General features: G+C 47.0%; 4 protein-coding genes; 2 read left to right on the forward strand and 2 right to left on the reverse strand.

The window, feature by feature from the left end:
* Window positions 1-2,975: 2,975 nt before the first annotated feature.
* GSTUM_00003829001 (uncharacterized protein) lies at window positions 2,976-6,675 on the reverse strand. XM_002835041.2 has 7 exons: window positions 6,179-6,675; window positions 5,677-6,091; window positions 4,674-5,614; window positions 4,312-4,511; window positions 3,976-4,260; window positions 3,809-3,940; window positions 2,976-3,760 (listed from the first exon to the last, which is right to left on the reverse strand). The coding sequence occupies exons 1-7, from the start codon at window positions 6,591-6,593 to the stop codon at window positions 3,086-3,088; spliced, it is 3,063 nt and encodes a 1,020-aa protein (XP_002835087.1). The 5' UTR covers window positions 6,594-6,675; the 3' UTR covers window positions 2,976-3,085.
* Window positions 6,676-6,853: 178 nt separating this feature from the next.
* Window positions 6,854-8,567, forward strand: GSTUM_00003830001 (uncharacterized protein). XM_002835042.2 has 6 exons: window positions 6,854-7,127; window positions 7,188-7,292; window positions 7,367-7,492; window positions 7,556-7,651; window positions 7,708-7,758; window positions 7,813-8,567. Exons 1-6 carry the CDS (start codon window positions 7,022-7,024, stop codon window positions 8,430-8,432), a joined length of 1,104 nt encoding a protein of 367 aa, XP_002835088.1. The 5' UTR covers window positions 6,854-7,021; the 3' UTR covers window positions 8,433-8,567.
* Window positions 8,568-14,429: 5,862 nt separating this feature from the next.
* Window positions 14,430-15,828, forward strand: GSTUM_00003832001 (uncharacterized protein; the record flags this gene model as incomplete). Its single annotated transcript, XM_002835043.1, has 4 exons — window positions 14,430-14,850; window positions 14,940-15,147; window positions 15,206-15,613; window positions 15,675-15,828. 4 exons carry the CDS (start codon window positions 14,430-14,432, stop codon window positions 15,826-15,828), a joined length of 1,191 nt encoding a protein of 396 aa, XP_002835089.1.
* A 1,710-nt stretch (window positions 15,829-17,538) lies between these two features.
* Window positions 17,539-18,828, reverse strand: GSTUM_00003834001 (uncharacterized protein). XM_002835044.2 has 4 exons: window positions 18,359-18,828; window positions 18,009-18,054; window positions 17,799-17,916; window positions 17,539-17,739 (listed from the first exon to the last, which is right to left on the reverse strand). Exons 1-4 carry the CDS (start codon window positions 18,520-18,522, stop codon window positions 17,621-17,623), a joined length of 447 nt encoding a protein of 148 aa, XP_002835090.1. The 5' UTR covers window positions 18,523-18,828; the 3' UTR covers window positions 17,539-17,620.
* Window positions 18,829-20,535: the final 1,707 nt, after the last annotated feature.

Below are 20,535 nucleotides of genomic sequence, written 5' to 3' on the forward strand. Positions count from 1 at the left end.
AGGAACGGGAGGTAATCTACGTATATAGGCAGAGCAACGTGTCTGCGCCTGAGTAAGCGTTATCGATGTTGCTGTGTATCTTGTCTGTTGGTTTCTGTTTGCGCTCTGGTGTCGAGCTGTTTCTATTTAGCTTACCCGAGTGATATTTTGTGAATATCCATTCTTAAGCGCTCGATGAATAAATTTATTTTTATTTTTTTGGAGGGGGATGTATTATAGTATGATACTTTTTATTACTGTGTCTGATCCGTAGCGGGTCTGTATTGTTGTAGGTTATGGCTAGGTATTTTGTCATTAATTTCAAACAAAGTTGATTAATCCTCAGTCACTCTTTCCGGGATCATTGAATGTGCATAGGAATCTCGTATTTCATTCGGCATAGCCATGACCATCACACCAAAAAAGTCGTTCCAGGTTTGGGCAAGATGCAGGCTGTTGTCGACGAGTCGCCATTCCAGAGCCGAAATATGATACAAGGATATTATCATACCGCCCTCTCTCACAAAGCTGATTCTCAGTGAGCAATTTCCTTTCGGGAAAGTAGTGATGAGTTTGGCGCCTACCTGTGCCACCACCGCGATGGAGAGAGAGACTCCCGATTTTGCTCGTCGCAGCGCACGTTGGCTTCCTCAAACCGTTGCCGATAGCCACCAGCGGGGGGTTCTCGTGTCTCGGGGTCATGATAGATAGATAGATAAATTTAGGTTATCCCCAGGGCTATGATACCGGCACCTCCGCAGAGTCAAATGACAGGATATATCACACGTGCACGTTGGGTAAACGTTCTTGGAAATTATTTTGAAACATGTTTGGTGCAGTAGAATAGGGTACTGGGGCGGCTTCATAGCTACAAGAGCCAGATAAATTTGAAAACAACGAGTCATCGTATGAATATTGGATGAAAGGCTTAAATCTGACCCCACGCCATCTCCAGCGTTTGAACAGATTCCAGGAGAGGTTTTCGGGGTTCTGTGCGAACGTGCTTCTGGAGATTTTATACGTACAGTAGGGTAGGGTTGTGCGCTCGGGTTAAACTGGGACGCGATCTATCGGCGGCACTCGTGCTGAGCGAGCTCCAGGTTCCAAGCCGCAGTCCGGTTTTGGCGGAAGGCGGAAGGGAAAAAGGGAAATCCTCTCTCCCTCTCTCGGGCTTATTTTTGCCCCGCGTAATCGTTTATCAGAGTGGGGCAAATAGCTCCTTTTCATCTTTCTTTTCCCTTTTTTTTTTTTTCTTCCGCACTTTTGAGAATGAGGTTGACATGTCAGGGCTCAGGAAGGATCGAAGGAATATCTAGTGAAAGGAATTCGAGTCAGCGACCTTGAGTGAGTGATTACGGTATCGGCTTTCGACGATACCGAAGAGCAAGTGGAAGAAAGAGGTGGTTGGTTGGTGGCCAACTTGACCGACTAGGCAAGTATCATCAGAATAAAGAATAAAATTAAAACCTCTAAAGAGACTGAAAACCTAGAAAATCTCCCTACTCGCCGTGAAGCTTGAGTATTGCTTGCGGCAGGACTGGGTGATATCCCACACCCACCTGCCCCGGCACTCCTTCCGCACAATATAGCAGTACGAGTTACAGTATCACAACTTGGACCACGCGCTCTAAATCGAGAATATATAGCGTAACAACCTCCCGTTCCGATCTTATCCAATGCTGAGCACGAAATCCTTCATATCATTATTCCTCATGTATACCCCCCCCCCCCCAAACGAGAAAATACCGAGGGGGAAATGGCAGTGCGTCGGTGTGTACCACATCATAGCACAACAAGTGTGCGACAGTGCGGCAGCGAGTGATAGCACGGGTACCTATGATACTGTATTGAATATAAAGAGCGGCTAAACAGTGAAATCCCTCAGCATTTCTAAAAAAAAATAAAGTTTACACCGAGGAATGAATTAACTTACCTTCACCAGCTTTTTTTTTTTTTTTTTTTTTTCTTCTTCAGAGAATATATATACACCCTCCACTCATGTTCAGGGCGGTTGTGAATTCCTTCACAACCGCACTCGCGGCTTCAGCTCGACCGCTATCTACAGATACCGTGCACAGTATCGTACGTGGCGGGGCTCTAATGGGACGGGCCGGCGGTGGGTCGTCCGTCCGGCCCTCCCGGGCGGACGCCGTTAGATTACCTCAGATACAGGAACTTGGATTTCTAGATGTGTAGGATCCCGGTGAGCGGCGACGGACGGGGCTTGTATCATACTCGTACAAATAATTGGGCGCAAGAGTTACCGAGGGTTAGACTAATGGGCAGGCACCCACTAAATGTGGCACTTTGGACGCCAGTCTCAGCATGCGACTCCCTGCCCGGGGCGCTTGGAATCACTGTGCTTAGGGGGCGGGCTGGGGCCATGCATGTACAGTACGATACAATTCCCCACACTTGCTTTAAATATTCCCACCAGCTAGATAATTACTACGTATCTAAACCTAGTAAAGCAGAACTGCAAGGGATCAAAGCTGTGTCCATAGTCTAGTTTTCAATTGTGTTGACCACTCCGAAAGTGACCTAAATTTTTGTGTGATATGGGGCGCCATACAAGAAGGTACTGTACAGTACTGTACTGTACATGGCAACCAAATATCATACCTCAGACTTAAACAACATTCCCTCCACCTTATTGCCATGATTAAAAATTCTGTAATTTCCTCCGTGTTGTCTGCAGGCTCACCGATGCACTGCTGGATTTTGTTTGGCAAATTCTCATCGGCATTGGGCTGTGAGAGGGTGAAGGTTGATACTTTTGGTGTGAAAAGGGCAAACCGCGAAACGTTTTGTCCTAATACAAGTACTTTAGATGGCAAATATCCTTGCAAATGACTTCCCACATCAGTCTCCTCGTCGGTCGGTGATCAATGCTTGACAAAACCTAACACTACTACTCCGCAAAACCAACCCGACTCAAACAGCGGAAGCTACACCATCCTAAAACAACTCTACTAGCACACTAAAGGCTTGGGAGATGCCGATAACATCTCAAAATATCATTATCATAAAACTAACAGTGACTCGTTTTTACTCATACATCGCCGAGAAGACCCATAACGTAGAAGATTTCGAAGAGTGAAGCGTGCTACTCTTCGTCCTCATCACCACCTTCTTGCTCCTCCGCTTCCATCGAAGGGACGGCGCTTGTCTCCCTGCCAGTCTCGCTCGCGAGATCATCTACCCTCGGAGGCCTCGTCATGACAATAGTATCATCCCCCTCCTCGTCATCCGAGGCCTCTCCTGCAGTCGCCTCGCCAGCTACAGCCTCCGTTTCGTCTCCTGTAGCTGCCAGCTCGTCTCCTGTAGCCTCCGTTGCACCGTCCCGCTCCAGCTCACTGACAATCTTCCCTAACGAAAGCTCCAGCTTATTGAGTGCATTCCTGGATGGCGCATCCGTGGCAACTTTATCCCCGATCGCCTGGGCGACAAGATCATACAACTCCCTGAGCTTTTCGGGAGTGGCTTCAGCTGGTATATAAAGCTTTCCGAGCATTGTGCATAGCACTTTTTTCTCCTCCTTGTTGCAGCTGCTGCTACTGACGCGTTCCAAGGTATCTATGGCGAGGTCAACGTGCACATTTGGGTCGACAATCCTTTCTTCGATGCCGCCGCGACCTGCCTGAACCCCCCCGCCAACATTCTTGCGGGGGTCGGTCCAGTCGACCATCTGTGAGGCTGTAGTGGTGATTGAGACCATTTCTTCCTCTTCGCCCAGATTCTCACGGATCAGGAGCAGTTGGTGAATAGTGTTTACCGTTATCTACAGATGTTAGTTATGTTCTTGCGATGAGGAAGTGTAGTGGTGAACCTTCTGCATTCTTGTTTGATTTTCAGGGCGGGAGTGGCAGTAGACTGGTAGGAAGTATGTTAGGATTTGACGAAGGCTTTGGTTATCTACCGTTGCCGAATCGAAATACGCGACTACAAGTACTTTGAGTAGCTAATAAAAACCGGTCAGAACCTCCCTTGAAACACCAATTGGAGCTTTACCTCTTCGTCTTTGATGACCTGTGCAAGCATCAATTTGCAGACCACTTCTGTAGCAGTAGCCTGTACCTCTGGTACTTCGTCAAATTTCAATGCTTTTGCAAACATTCTGTAGAGAACCCTTTGCTCCACTTCGCAGCTATCTCCCTCAAAGATCGCGGAGCCATGGGTAACCAAAATATCCGACATGATATGAAGCGCTTCTATTTGCAGTGCCTCGTGGCCCCTGTTGAAGCAATGAGCGAAGAGAGTAAGATTCTCTTCAGCAAGTGTCTTTGACTAGGTTAGCAAATGGATCGACAGAATCTTGGAGGAGATAACTACCTTGTCTAAAAGACAACTCAACCCCAAGCATCTAAGTCCACGTTCCCTTACCGGTGCCTCATGACTCCGCACAGCAGGAACAACTAGACCATTCAACATGGTTACAAGATGGGTATTCTTCTTCAAACTTCCCGACACATTTTCAAGCATACATTGAGCAATGTGAAGGCACTTTAGGTTAATCATGAGCTCCTTCACAGCTTTTGCTTCTTCGTCCTCGTCCTCTCCCTCTCCTTCTTGCTCTTCTTCTCCATTCCCCTCAACACCATCGATATCCATCACGTCCGTATCCTCATCTCCATCGGCAGGCCTGCTCCTAGATCTTTTTCTGGCTGATAGAGCGGCTTTCGCTACCGGGGTACTAGCTTTTACAGAAGGCACCCTGACAGTGATAGCATCCTCAATGCCATCATCACTGACGTCGCTCTTCGCTGAATGAAAGCTTTCGTCGGCAGCCCCAGCCTCGTCTTCATCGTCGGCGATTCGATCATGTACCTCTGCAATGACCTCCAAGATTAACATGCAAAAATCGCCCTCGCCCATACTAAGTTTAGCAAGACATTCAGTTATCAATTTAGTAACGCCTTCAGGTAATTCAGGTATGGCGAGACTCTCGCGAAGCAGGGCAAACATCTTTCTCCGTCCAATTTCATCTCCATAGTCCATCCTCGAAGCAATCATCAGAAGTTGCTCGGCAACAAATTCCCAAGTAGCTGCTTCCGCATCTTCGCTCTCTAGGGCGACAACAAGCTTATTCAGATATTTTTGGAGGTGAAGTGCTAGCTTTGTAACCTCAGGCATTTTTTCGTCAATTTCCCCTGCCTCTCTCTGAGCACTCGGAAGATCTCTGCAGTAATCGTTGTAACTCCGAGCCAGAAATGCAGACTCTGCTGTAAGATCTTCCCAAAATTCATCGCCGAAGGTAATTTTCTCAACAAAGTCCTTCCTCTCCTCCCAGAAGCCTCTCAACGCGAGTTCCTTAACTCCGCCTTGAGGGCCGTCGCTAGTAACATCCAAGCGCTCAAGGATTTCGATTACATCGCCATCGACATCTTCAAGCCAGCGGTAGTTGAACATACGTCTTGCAGCTTCACGGACAGACTCATCACGGTCATTAAGACCCCATCGAAGCAGCTTTTCACGCATCCCAATAGAAAGGTGACGGAAATCGCCAAGGCCGGGAAGGAGGCGCGTGAAAACCGAACGGCGGGTTACTGGATCGGTATCACGGGTTCGTTCAAGGAGGTAAGGAAGTGTCTCGGGGGTAGGGTTGATATTATACAAAATTGTACGCCGAACATCTCTAGCAGCAATATCAGTACAAATACCACCAAAGACGCAAATGACATAACAGCAGATACTCACGCGCTGGGATCATTTTGCATAGTTTCAATCAAAGCAGCCAACACATTACCATCCCCCTCCTCGTCACCGCCCTCACTATCATCCTCACCCGTTCCAACACCCATTTCTAGTAATTTTATCACGCCGACTACTGCCTGAACTCGAACAGGAGTTTCTTTATCCTTGATGCGCTTCAAGAGCTCGGATCTCAATTGCTTGAATATAGCGTTCGACTTTGTAGAGTAGTCATAAGGAAATTCTGGTAATGCGTTGGCCAATGAAAGCGAGAGAAGCTGTGTGGTACGATATCGGACCGTTTTCTCTCTCGAAGATATCAACGGCAAGAGGTAAAAGATGAATCGAAGAACGAAGCGAATTGCAGGTGTTTCTTCAACAGCCCCTTCTTCACCTTCTATCATTTGCTCATCTTCACCGTCTTTCTTCTTAGGTTTATCTGCCCAAGCGGGTCGCTTAATTAGCACCGAGGACTAGCAAATTTCATGGACCTTCAGATAATACCGACCTTTATCAAGCAGCCCCCTCACGAATAAGTCTATGAATCTCAAGCATCTATCTCCCACAACCTCACTTTTCTTGGTCACAAGAACCCTATTAAGGAAACTAGTGAATCCTTTGACAAAGGCCTTTTCTCCAACCCTTCCCCCACCGATGGACGTGCCCAGGGACCCAGTGCCTGCTGCACACTGTTCCCAAATAGACCGCATCGTAATTGCCAATTTCCTGTGACCAGCTGTAGTCTTCTGGGCCGATTGAAATATAGTTGCAATGGCATCTTGAAGCGGAGTATAAGTTGCTGGTGGTGGGCTAGGTTCAAGTGCTGGAGATGTGGTAGCTGGAGTTTCCTCGGCGGCGGCGGGGGCTCGTTTTCGTGGGGCTCGCGTACGAGCAGATCGTGAGCCAGCTACTCGAGCAGGCATTGAAATAATAATTAAGGCGACTTACTCTAAGTGGATTTCAAGGTTGGAGGGGTATGAGGTGCAAGACGGTTTTCGTTTGTTTTCTGATTCCTATTGCCAAAATAAGAGGGCAAAATAAACACAAGAAAGTTATTAACCGTTTGTTGTGGCAACCCCTATCTAATCAGATTGTTCCACATCCAGATTATCAGATAATATTATACACAAAATTCTGATAATCCCAACTTAGACTATTTATCACTTTCAAAATCAATCGATGCGAAATTAGTTAAAACCCCCAAGAGCCGCGTGGTCTCCAATCTCGTGCGTGCATTCGCCCCACCTTCCGCTTCCCTCTATTTGTCTACTACTTTTCTCGCCATTTCTCATTGCTTCCCTTCCACACCACCACCCCTCCTCTTCTTCCGCTTCCTCTTTTTCCTCACACCATGTTCCGTTTCGGTCTCCGCCGTTTTGCAACGGCTGCTGAAGCTGCTAGCCCCTATGGAATCAAAGTTTCAAAAGCCCAAGGCAGTGTGAATGGATTTGTTGGAGGTTTGTCAATCCCCAGCCATCGGCAAATTCGTAATTCCAAATCCGAAACTAACTCGACAGCTATCGGAAACACACCTTTAATACGGCTCGGCAGACTCAGTGAGGAAACTGGTTGTGATATTTATGGAAAGGCAGAGTTCATGAACCCAGGTGGCTCAGTAAAAGGTACGTCCCCCTCCAGCTCAGCAGATATTCCCTCTGATAATACATTAATGACATCCAAAATATAAAAATCCCAGATAGAGCAGCACTGTACGTCGTTAAGGATGCCGAGGAGAAGGGCCTTATCAAGCCAGGCGGAACCATTGTAGAAGGAACTGCAGGGAACACGGGGATTGGCCTCGCGCATGTTTGCCGGTCGAAAGGTCAGCCCAATTTCTTGCAATTGGTGATACTGAAGATTTAAGCTGATCTTCAAACAATCAAAGGGTATAAATGCGTAATATATATGCCCAACACCCAGTCACGAGGGAAGATAGACCTTCTCCGATTACTGGGCGCTGAGGTATTCCCTGTACCAGCCGGTAAGATGCGTATTTGGCAGAAACTATTCCAAGGCACACTCCTAACACCCTCTTAGTAGCTTTTGAGAACCCTGAGAACTATAATCACCAGGCCAAACGCCACGCTGGTGAGTTTCTATCACTTCCCTCTCAACCCCAATCCTAAACTTAACTTTCCTTAGAAAAAACCGAGAACTCAGTTTGGACAAACCAGTTCGATAATGTTGCGAACCGTCGTGCCCATATTGAAACAACAGGTCCGGAGATCTGGGCCCAGCTCGGCGGCAAACTCGATGGCTTCACCTGCGCAACTGGTACTGGCGGAACACTTGCAGGCGTTACGCGCTACCTCAAAGAAGTTTCTGACGGCCGCACTGAATGTTGGCTTGCCGACCCTCCGGGCTCAGTCCTCTTCTCCTACATCACTTCCGGTGGAAAACTCAACGAACGCACTGGGGGGTCTATCACTGAAGGGATTGGCCAAGGGCGCGTAACAGACAACCTCAAACCCGAGATCAAACTTATCAATAACGCATTACATATCTCAGACGAAAAGTCCATCGCAATGGTCTACAGACTCCTCGATGAGGAAGGATTATACATGGGTGCTAGCAGTGCCTTAAATGTTGTAGCAGCTTACGAGCTTGCAAAGAAGCTAGGCCCTGGCAAAAGTGTAGCCACTATACTATGCGATGGTGCCTATAGATACGCTGATAGGCTCTTCAGCAAGAAATGGTTAGATTCCAAGGGCCTGTACGAAGCGATCCCAGAGCACCTAAGGAAGTACATTGTGTTGGAATAGGGCCGTACAGTAGATAGAATAACAGCGTCTACCAATGGTGGATACACTGGGTAGATAGAGGTTTGTAGATAGTATATTTGAGGGTGGTAGCGTTTGTCCCAACAGCGCCCAACGAATACATTTGAATTCTCATTCAAACGGAGAAAGCTAGAATCACAAATTATCACTCGACTTATCAGGATGCTTCAAAGGCTGTAAAGAGGCTCCCTGGGTCAGGTTCTGCTCCCCAATGAAGCGTCCCGTATGTCCTTCACACAAAATCAACCAACTCCCATAAAATCCATAATAACCCCTTAAAAAATCGACATCGGATGTGCTTTCGCCAAGTGAAATATTTCACGGATTCCCCGGGGACGAATTCTTGACATTTAGTAATTTCGGATTACTATTCTATTATTTCTACATTTAGCTTTGCTTGATTTTTTGTGTTATCTTTTCCTTGGCCCAGTCTTCACGTTGCCCCCTCCCCCCGCTGATGCCGTCATAACGTAACCAAGATGGGGAGAATTCTAACACGCGCGTGCCGGAGATTCGGTCCAACACCATTCCTCGGACCAAAGATTTGACGTGTAATACCTCCTTGTGAATGAGCCATGGCCACATTGAGAGGTAGGTGCATCTAGGGTTCGTCGAGACCCCCGTGGTGGAAAATTACCGACATGTTTTGGTGAATGCGTCGATGCCTCCCCTGCCAATATCAATATATATCATACCACGGATGTAATATATCACCATGCCGACACAACCCCGCCAGACCCTTCAACCCGTAAAACCAGAAAAAAAGTCGCATAATCGTCAACGCAAGCATATCAAAACCTCCACCAAGCCGGTAGCTTCGAACAATTCTGAAGGTACGGGAATTTGAAGGGGGGGCGAAATAAGGTCGTGGGTTCTATCCCGAAGTAGGCTTGATCTCGGATTGCTAATTATAAACGAATGGATGCTTTTTTGTACTGTGCTCAGGTGCCTGAGGTGGCTCTCACTCGTGGGTGTGGGGCGTCGTGGTGGGTCGTTTGGTGGTGATGGGGGAATTGATAGTTTAGAATGTATACTATCGACGTAGAAGGCCATAGGTGGCATCTATCGAACGTAAACAGGTTCGAATTGCGGATATATAGGTCAGAAATGGCCCGGAGACTGGTGTCATTGGGCTGCAGGCGCAAGACTAGCCATCATACGAATGAAGCAAAAAAGGTTTTCCAACTCGCTTGAGGTCCCAAGGAGCCCGTGCTAGTCTGATATGATAACGCCGCAGAGCCCCCCAGACATGAGCATGATAATGAATTCACCGCTGATAGCTGATGCCCCTCCGAATAGTAAGTAGACTTACCACTTTGTAACATTGAAATCGGATCCAACACCCCCAATCTCGGCATCCGACTCCCCAAACTTCAAGTTAGCAGTATCCGCTTTAATCTCCCCAAAACCCCTTTCCATCACCCCGACAGACCTCTTTCGAAATCTCCCAAGATCCTGCCATCACGGTCCCTAGTTAATATTTATCATTAAATTTTATGAACACGGGCTATACCTTGCTCAAGCAATCGGCACGGCCATCCAACTGGCTTAAATGTGTCGGTTTGTTTCCTGTCGTGTTCGAGAAAGCAGCGGGGTTGAAGCCCAGCCTGGATAGCAGTGCTGCGACTTATCCCCGAGCCCGCCAGGGGCAGGGGGAAAGGCACTGGAGAAACCAGGGACGTAGAGAGAGCTATCATAATATTATCATAGTCCAAAAACTCTTTCTCTCCCTCCCCGGCAGTTGAGAGCACAAGGACATTAAATTTTTATCCTTTGCGCAGACATTTTCCCCTCTGCGTGCCCCAATACCAGTACGATACTCCCCCCCCCACTAAGTTCCAGTACTCGAGCGCCACCGGTAGACTACTGTAGTACGAGTATGTGCCGCCAAACTTCACTCGCAGTGTTCCAGGCTAATTCCTGTGCCCGGGACGTTCCCAATAATACCGGCACCGGTACTGCATATTATTCTTCCATATTTACCCACAAGACAGTTTATTATTCGTAGCTTGACCCCCTAACCATCCTTGGTAAGCAAGGATTACCCCCATAAACAAGTTTTGCTAGTACCGGTATTGAAACTTTTACGGTAACTTATGGGAATACTTGTTCACTATTTGTGCTTGTTCTGCGCGTTCATAATGTGTATTCACAGTACTTGTTCTGCTCACTCTGTCCAGAAAACAAGAGGAATGAGAGGTCCCAATACATTTCTGAGATGCTCGTCCCCACAAAGAAAACCCTGCACAGTCCCCCCACTAGGATTTTGAAAAACATCATAATAATAATTATCATATATCATAGCTCTATTTTCTATCCCCACAGTAACTTTCTTTGTTTCAAGCATTACGTTATGTGGAATGTTCTTGAACTCCGAAAAACAAAAAAGCACTGTTAATTGCCAAGAAGAGCCAAATTTTGGGAGACACATAGCCAAACCCGTTTGTGCGAGTACAGTAACCCTTGGTTAGACTAACCAATCCCTGACGCTTGTGAACCAGCGGGAGAACCAGCCAAGCTCTAAGAATTTTGGTGTTTTGTCGATTTTTAACAAACTTCGGGGAACTACGAGCCCCGGCAGCTGCTTAGACGACTTTGTATCATACCCGTCCACAAGCTAGACTATGCGCCAGGTCATAATGCACTTGCAGCCTCCGGAGGAAGTGGCTACCAGCGGCTATTCACCCGAGAGGGCCGGAAGGAAAAAGGAACCTAAAGTTCCGCAAAGAGGCATCCGAGGCCACTTTCAGACCTCATCGCAAAGCAATCTATCACCCGCAGATATTGGACCGTGAGACCTGCTACATCCAGGCAATGTTCTCAACCGGGCTGAACTAGAAGCCATTGGCAGCAGCACTCCCCAGCAGCACACTCGAGAGAGGGCTTTGCAGATCCAAGAGCCAGAGTGAACCAGCAAGGGATGAGAGGCAGGAGGTGCTCGAGTAAATATATACTTGTACCGCAAGTCCACCACGCGACCTCATCCCCCATACGGCTGCAAATGGACCACTATACGATCACGATGACGGCACTACAATCGTCCAAACAGGGGAAGGAAAAAGTCAGGAATTTAGGCCCCGGTAGTGTTCAAACGCTCCCGCATAACGACCACGAAGCCCGCATATCAGTCAGTATGTATTGATCGGAGGACATGAATTATAGTGACTTGCAGTTAACAATACGAGTAGAGAATTACTATGTATCCAGGTAATTTGGTTAGATTAATTTACGTCTTATCATGCTCACACTGCTCGTTGTGAGACAAAATAACGCCCCTTTTTGTCGGGCAATGCTTCCCGCACCGGGACTGTATCACACAATACGGATACAGTATCATACTGCACCTATCAATAGGTCAATGGCCGGCAACATGCAACATTCTCTTCCAACTGTCAACCACCGGGAAATGTGACACACACCCGCCAAGCTATGCCAAGCGACTGCCCCAACTCTTCGGCTATAAATTGGTCGTCCCTCCCCCCCGCTTCGCTCCGTCCTCTCTCCTCCTCCACATACCCCACCTCAAGTGTCGCTTTGTTTTTTTTTAAAAAAAATTCTTCTGATGTTTCCGTTTCTGTTTCTTGCTTTGATGAGCGACTCATTTGGAAAACGACTGACAAACTTGTGCTCAGACTCCTTCTGTAGATACGCCACAAGTGTTCAGCGGTCATCCTTCACGGATGTACTCGATGTCACCTTCTGCTAGTTCCGGACGAACCCTTGGTTCTCCCACAATACCCCCCCCCGCCGTAGCCGTCAGGGCTCGGAATCTATACAATCAACACAACCTAGGTAGCACTCCGGTCGCCCGGTAGTGTTTTACATTTTTAAGTCCAGTTATCAGCTGGCAACGGTTAACGGCATTGCTTATCAGCTTCGTCGTCGTTTTCCTCGCGGTCTTCATGTTCTTTCGAGCATGAAGCCATGGGGTTGGTTAAGGAGTTTTTTTTTTTTTGATGCCATCACTACAGTCAGAGGATCGGCAAGAAGAATATTATTCCTATACCCGCTCGGGGGTCTTTCCGAGCCTGAAATAAAAATATAAAACTCCATTAAAACACTTCCTCCGGGAAGGAAAAAAAAAAAAAAAGTATGTTTCCCTCTGCCAACACCCCAAACAATCCTCTTCCTATCGTAGTTGACTAACGAATGGCATATTAGGACAACTGACGTTTTGATGTGTTCTGATTCGCGCGCATTCAATGCCAAACGTCTCGAATAAATATATGAAGGAATCATGTAGGTTTCCCCTCCATTTCTCATCAAGGTTTTTTTTTCCTTTCTGCTTGCTTGCTTTATTTATTTCTCTTTGCGCACTTGGACACTTGAGGTTGGGCTGGGAAGCGTTTGTAATTTAGATGATATTATGGAAGAGAGGATTATGAATAAACGTGTCGGGGGGAGGAGAGTGCACCCCATACAAATTCAGGAAATTGTGGCAAAGTTGTACTAGTACTTGTGCTCCACTCACGTCCCCCATCATACAAAGTAACTTGGCCAACTAAACGCTTGCATCTCCTATGTTGTCTTGCTGCCTTATCTGGGGAGCATTCAAGCAGATTTATGGCCACCGAACCTGATCAGACGCCAGCATGCTGTATGGGTATAGTACTAGTACAGGTACCGGTACTTGCACAGGATGAAAGTGGCACGCAGCCTACTTGGCTGCTGATGGTACAGTTCTGTGGCCACAATGCGATCTAGATATGCCACAGTACCATCCATTCAAATGGTAATAACCTTTTTAAGTTTTTAACATAGCTCATGTGCCATAGAACCAGCACAAAATTAAAAGAGCGCAGTAAGTTACCGGCAGAGAGGCAAGCCGGTGATGTATCACCTCCCGCAGCGACAAACGGCAGACAGGTTGATACCACGATAGAACCCTACGAGAAAAATGAATACCGCGCGGCACGAGACTGTGCACCCCTCCCCCCTCAACACGACCACTCAGGAGCACGCGCGTTCGGAGTCTTTGAGATTCTCGGGAAAATTCCTCAAGCCCCGCTCGCATTGGAATTCACGGTACGTCACTCGCCTAAGGCTATTATAGGTCAAGCAATCAAGACTTGAGACGAGGGTCGTGAGATTATAGGGGGGAGGGGGTTCCGAACTTCCGATGTCGTTCCCCGAACCCGACGGTGTGGCAATGGTGTGTAGTCTAGATGTTCATAACCAAGAATTAATTTTTTCCTCTCTCTCTCCATGACGGGAATCTGATGCGCGGATATCTTTACGATGCTGCAGCGTGCCGGTAGTCTATGATATTGCTCCGCTGCTATTGTAGGGGCGCTCACTGCACTTGTCTTGTATGGTTAGGGTACCGCATCGGTAGGGTTGTGTTTTAACCGCGTTTGAATCCATCCATCCCATTACTGTATCCCAGGATCAGCAGAACATGCCGGGGATAGCGGCGCCACCTGCCAATGCCGATTTTTTACTTTAATCGTACTCGTACAGTACTTACTGTGCTAAGGGGGTGGCCATGTTGGAAGGGACGAATACAAATGCAGCTTACCAAGGATTGAAGAGAAGAAAGCAAGGGAGTATTTACCGGTATGGAAGACACTCCGGTATCACATCGATAGACACAGTAGTCTACCGGTAGGCCAGGTGTACAATACGAGTACTTGACCTAGTACTGTACTGTACTGTACTCAAGTATTTCAGAAACCCCTTTTTTCCACTTTCTGCTCTTTTCGAACTCGAAGAGAGGTACGCTTCGTTTGTCGTCCAATCGTGTCGCGAGAATTTTTCACCAAGGTTGCCCAGTGAACTCTTTTCTTATTATTTTCCTTTTCCCTATCACCTTCTCAACACAACCCAACAACCTCTTCTTCTTCTTCTTCCTGGGGCAGGCCCTTTTAAGCTTTCCATAAACCCTCCCTCCCCACGCATCTCTCACAACCGTACACCCGCTCCCCTCCGAACAAAACACCTTTCACCCCGCTTCGCATCACTCCCTCCCCCATCCACAAAATGGTAACAAAGGGCATTCTCAGAGCTCTCATCACACTAGCGGCCCTCACAACACTGCTGCTCGCATTCTACAATTACTCATCACCGTCGGTGCGTCTGGGCTCACCCGCCGGAGCGTCGGGAGGGAAATTCGTTCGACCAAAGACCGGTGGCTCGCTAAAGGGTATCGACCCCTTACTCAGTCCCGAGAAGGGACCTTCAGGAAAGCTATGGGGACCTGGCGAGGCGGAGAGAACATCGGCGACGTTACTGTCGCTGGTGAGGAATAATGAGCTTGCGGGGATGGTTTCTGCAATGAGGGATTTGGAAAAAACTTTCAATTACAAATTCAATTATCCATGGACTTTCTTCAACGATGAGGAATTCACTCAGGAGTTTAAGGACAAGACGCAGGCGGAGACTAAGGCTGAGTGTAGATACGGTGAGCTTTCATCTTATCTCCATAGTGTTGCTTTTGCTTCTCCCCCCCCCCCTGCAGCGGCTAACTGTGGGCTCAATTGTGTGGTGTAGAAGTTATCCCAAAAGACCATTGGGAAATTCCTTCCTGGATCAACAATGATCTTATGGCAGAGTCCGTTAAGCTATTGGAAGAGAAGAATGTTCAATATTCTGGGCTCAAGAGCTACCATCAAATGTGCCGGTGGAACTCTGGCAAATTTTATGATCACCCTGCATTGAAGGACATCCGGTGGTACTGGCGCGTTGAGCCTAAAGTACAGTATGTTGTTTCCACGTCAATTCCCCCTGACTTTAACTTGCTAAAAGACATAAAATAGTTTCTTCTGTGATGTAAACTACGATGTATTCAAGTACATGGAGGATAACAACAAAACCTACGGTTTCGTCATCAATATCTACGACTCTCCCGAATCCATTGAGACTCTATGGCCGCACAGCCTTGAGTTCTTCGCTGAGAATCCGGAATACTTGCATCCGAACAATGCCATGGCCTGGTTGACAGATGCTAAGAACCGACCAGAGCACCATCGAAAGGCTGGATACTCAACCTGTCATTTCTGGAGTAACTTTGAGATTGCGGACATGAACTTTTGGAGAAGCAAGAAGTACAGGGATTACTTTGATCATCTGGACCGTGCCGGCGGGTTCTTTTACGAGCGATGGGGTGATGCGCCGGTTCACAGTATCGCTCTGGGTTTGATGGAGGACAAGGACAAGATTCACTGGTAAGCCCATCCACTACGCAGGAACTTGGATCATTCTCTGAGAAAAGCTTAACGACCACAGGTTCCGAGATATCGGTTACCAACACATCCCATACTTTAATTGCCCCTCATCACCAAAGTGCAACGGTTGCCAGCCAGGCCGATTCACAGACGGAACAGGTCTCGACCAGGAGGACTGCAGAGCAAACTGGTTTGAGTTCGCGCACATGAACTAGGCTGTTGAATTTCTGGAAGGAAAGAAATGAGTGAGAGCAAGATTGACTTTGGGGGGGGGGGTGAATAATAATGTTGAAATATTGAAACTTTTCCATCGTCACTCCTTTGTAATTACTGACCTTTGATATTAGTTTTTTTTTTTTTTTTCTTTTTCCCTTCCTTTGTGCCCTTTGGCCAAAGGCTTGTCATAGCGATGAATTAGGTTTTCCAGAGTCTTTTTTTTTTTTTTTTTTTTTTTTTTTCCCTTTCTCTTTCTCTTTCCGGTTTTGAAACATGATAGTAAAATTTTTGTGTCTGGTGCAGAGGGGGGGAAAAGTACTTATTGTTGGGCATTAGAATTCCACATCATGTCACAGATAAGATGAGCTTTTTTTTTTTTAGATTTTTTTTAGATTTTTTTTAGAAATTATTACATTCCTCAGAATAAGTCGAGTGTCACGCGATAGACTAAACGTGCCTTAAAACTTGTGATACTAGAAGAATCGAATCTCACCCTTTCTCGTACTCGTACAGTAGATGAGACGTCCAAAATTCCCTGTCCCGGACAGAAAGGTGCAAAAACGCCGCGAAAACTTGCGGTATCATACCGCGACCCCCCCTCAGCCCCCCCAGCTTACGACTTCAACACCTACCCTAGCACGTGGTTGAATTATTCCAGTATGATACAAGTACGAGCAGGGCAAAGATACTTTAAACCTTCACACCAGCTGGATAATCACTGCGTATTCAATTAAGCCCGGGACTGGAAAGCAGAACCGCTGAAAGTGACTTAGGTTATTGTGTGTGTCAGGTATGGTGACTCGGACTTGAACAGCGTTGAAAATTTCTGCTGGTTTATGATACCGATGCGCTGATGGATTTTTGCGTGGCATTTGGCTGTGGGTGAAGGTTGATATCGTATCATACTGTAGAGTACAAGTGAGTTGGTTTGTTGATTTCGCTGTTGCTTGATATTACACGGTCGGGAGGTTTTCCCGGTCTTGTGATGCTTGCGGGTTCAGGAGAGGGAGGGTAGATTGCCGTCGGTTTGCCGTGTAACTGGATCTGGGAGGGCCCGGAGGGGCTAGTATGATATACAAATACGGCACAATAATGCATTTACTGGTAGATAAGATTACTGTTTTTTTTTGTTTTTTTTTTTTCGGCTCCAAAAAAAAACGGAATAAAACGTCATTATCCTAACCTTGTATTGCCAGGACTAAACCTTTCGGAACTTTTGATTCTGACGCAATTTTATGATGTTTCACCTCAGCCGTTTCTCATCTGAACGCATACCGATACTGTAACCTGCCTATTCCAAAAAGTATTCCTAAATCTTGGCACAATTCGGGACAAAGAAACGCCAAGATTCACGGTTGCTTTTGGAAATGGCAACCACGGTAGTCTATCCCGCTCTGCCATATCCCGCCTCTCTTCATCTGAAACGTCACCATAAAAATGGCAATTCTATCTCACACATCGTGTCCACCATCCATTCCGATCACTGTAATTTACTCCACCTTCCCACCCCAATCTACACCCCGCCAAACCAGTCATCTGGACCTTTCCCCCATCCGCCTATTCCACGTCCGGCACGTGGGTGCATACATGCATGACCCCATCGACCCGTCGACAATTGAAAAATGACAGAAAATGCAAAGCTTATGGCAAGGACGTCTGTGATGTCCTTTTCCTTTTTTCCTTTTTTTTTTGTTTTTTGTTTTATTTTTAGTATCTCTGTTTATCGAAAAAAGTAAAAAATGCGATATTATCTCACTGCGGAGAACCTCCAATCGAGGAAGCCCTATATGTTTATTTACTCTCCGGGTAAAGGTCTTCAACGAGTGCGACGCCGAGTTCCTCCCGGAGATCCTTGAGCTCGTCGAGGTATTGTTGGTATTGTTGCTTGTTTTCAACTTTGGCTTTGATGCCTGCTCGATTGTTAACACTGATGAGCCGGAGTTGGATGGGTGGATGGGGGGAGGCCTACCCTCGAAGATCCTCACGGCGGTGGGGAAATCATTGACCCTTCTGGCGGCCTTGAGCGCAGCGACGATGACGGAAGGGGATGGGACAAGATCATAGGCGAAGGCATTGTTTAGGTTGCGCTGGGAGCTCGCTGGTTATTCACTTGTGATGGTAGAGATGTCGGGTGCTACCCTGTGTGAGAGGGGGCGAATGGATGATGGTTTTGTTATACCTGAAGCTCGAAGACATCATTGACGTTCTCGAATTCCTTTTCGTACCTGGGGAGAGAATACGTTAGTCTACCTTTGTGAAGGTCATTTGTGTGGTCCATCCCTTCGTTCCTTCCATCGCCCCTCAACGCCCCCACCTCACCAAACAGCCATCCCCTCTATCCACCAGCCCGTTTTCTGATGTCAGACCACAAAGCCACCACCAAAAAAAAAAAAAACTCCACACCAAAACCGAATAGCAAAACAAACAAACGATAACCCAACCCACCACACTCATCCACCCACATAACAAGATCAATGAAGGTAGTAGATATAGCAGGAATAGAAGGGGGAAGAAAGAGTATAAACCGACCTAGCAGTAAACTCCTCAAAACTCTCCTCATGGCCCTCGCTGTAAAACCTCAGAGAAGTCTTGGCCCGAACCCTCGGCACCACCGCAACAAGCCTAGGTAGAGTAGCCGATGTCCTCAGGAGGGGCTGTCTCGCAGCCAAGCGAAGGAATGATGTGGATGTCATTTGTAAATAGGGAGGAAAAAAGAATTGAGTGGAGATTTCTTATTTATTTTATTCGATGTGTGCGATGGTGTTTTGAGGAAGGAGGAAAAGAAGGGATTAAATTGGGTTGGCCGGTAATTGGCGTAAATGGGACGTCTGGTGGGTGGGTTAGGCGGGCAAGCGATGAAGGGGAGGAAGATGAAAAGGTGGGATCGGATTCGACAACCGACGAAAACTCGAAACCTTCGTTTTCTGCTTCCTTTGAAGTTTCTTTGCCCCCGGGGAAAGGTTAATCTTGGTGTTTTGCAGTGTTGTGGAGTACAGTACGGTAGGGTTTATTGGAGACAACATTTTTTCATTATCATAATAATAATTATTATCATAATTATTATTTTTATTTTTACCGAGAATACAGGAAGATGAGACAATGAAGGTGACGGGACGTGCGCGGTTGTGACGTAGTTTCAGGAATGCCGATTTGTTCGTCTTGGTGGTTGTCAGATGGAGGCCGAGCCCTTGGGTTTCCCCCTTCGCTTTTCTGACATTATGCTTCGCCATTTCGCATCAGAGTCGAATCCTAGCGATATGGTTGGTTCAGAACCGCACTTTACCTCACATCCAGAAGGTGAGCAGGTGAATATCATACTTCACAGCGAATCCCTCAATTGGTTGTTGATCCTAGCTGGGGGGCTCTACTTGTAAGGTTCAAAGCTACCCGAGTAGTTTTAAAACCTCAATTCCTATACTCAAAATACTCGTACATTTTTGGGTTGTTTATACACGACCCACACACCCTTCAAAACCTCTACGGTATTCTTTTCCTTCTTGTGGCTGTCGCTGATTTCCTGTCGGTGCCTTTTTCTTCTTCTTTTTTCTTCTTTCTTTTTTTTCGCAGAATGGTTAGCTCGTTCGGCTTCCCCCGGTGGGGCGTGGTTGCTCTTGGTTACGGTAAAGCGGCGAATTGTGCTGTAAAGATGTTCTGTTCAGGCCCTGCTTGAGGGTGGTGATGTTTGCTTCTTGGTGTTGAAATTCCAGGTTCAGAAACGGTATCCATTCTTCACGAACAATCTTTTTCCGTTTTTGTTCCTCCTCAGAAAATTGACAATTAGACTATATTACTATCCCACTTATGCCCTGGGGGACTGATGCTTCTTCTTGCCAAATCCAACGTTTGCGGTCTGTACTGTACCAGACCCTGACCAATATGGTACAGTACCCAAACAACAGCTACATCGTATCTCGCTGAAAGGGATTGCACTTAACTTTCGCTGTCACCCAGTGCTATGAAATACCGGTGCTGATTTCTTGAAGTTACTTGCTTTGTGAGCCATAACTGCCACAAGCACTCTTTAGAGATACCGTACGAGTACAGTACTCGTACAAATAGAGACTGTGGTTTCAGGGGTTGATTGATGCAAAAGTACCGATAGGCGATCAACGGGTAAATTTTGCTGTCAAGCATAAAAACAAATTTGCTTGGCTCTAGAGGGCATTGTACGAGCAACGGTACTTGCACAGGACGGAGCATGTTTGATCCTTGCCCTACTATCCGGGGTGTCACTTTGAAAGTTTTTTTTCCCCTCAACATTCTCGTACCGGCTGCGATACCATGTGTGCCAGGCTTAACTTATGGCAGTGTGCAGTCGACCAGTTTGTAAATCCCAAGCTTGATACTCACTCGGTTCAGGACGGCCGATAAGATCGCGTCCTTCAGATGGAGCGGTTTGACCCGCTCCGGGAGAGATTTGCGGAGTCAAGTTAGTTGTCTACCTGATTCCTACTCGAGTACCGGTGCAGCACGAGTACTTGTACCAGTATTTCAAATCATGGTAATATTATTTATCATATCGATGCAGCCAATGTAGCTGTTCTGGGGCGTGATTATCACCATTCAGCTATTGGATATTGGGGCGGAAGGGACCAAATTCTGTCTTGGTCTGGGGATGGATGCTTAAACTTGGTCGCTTTCCCTTGTGTCGGGTTGCTGTTGCCTGGGGGAAAGGAGGTTGAGTATTCACATTTTTCACGTGTTTG

The sequence above is a fragment of the Tuber melanosporum genome (genome assembly GCF_000151645.1).
Source record: "Tuber melanosporum whole genome shotgun sequence assembly, scaffold_1, strain Mel28".
In the NCBI taxonomy this organism is placed as follows: domain Eukaryota; kingdom Fungi; phylum Ascomycota; class Pezizomycetes; order Pezizales; family Tuberaceae; genus Tuber; species Tuber melanosporum.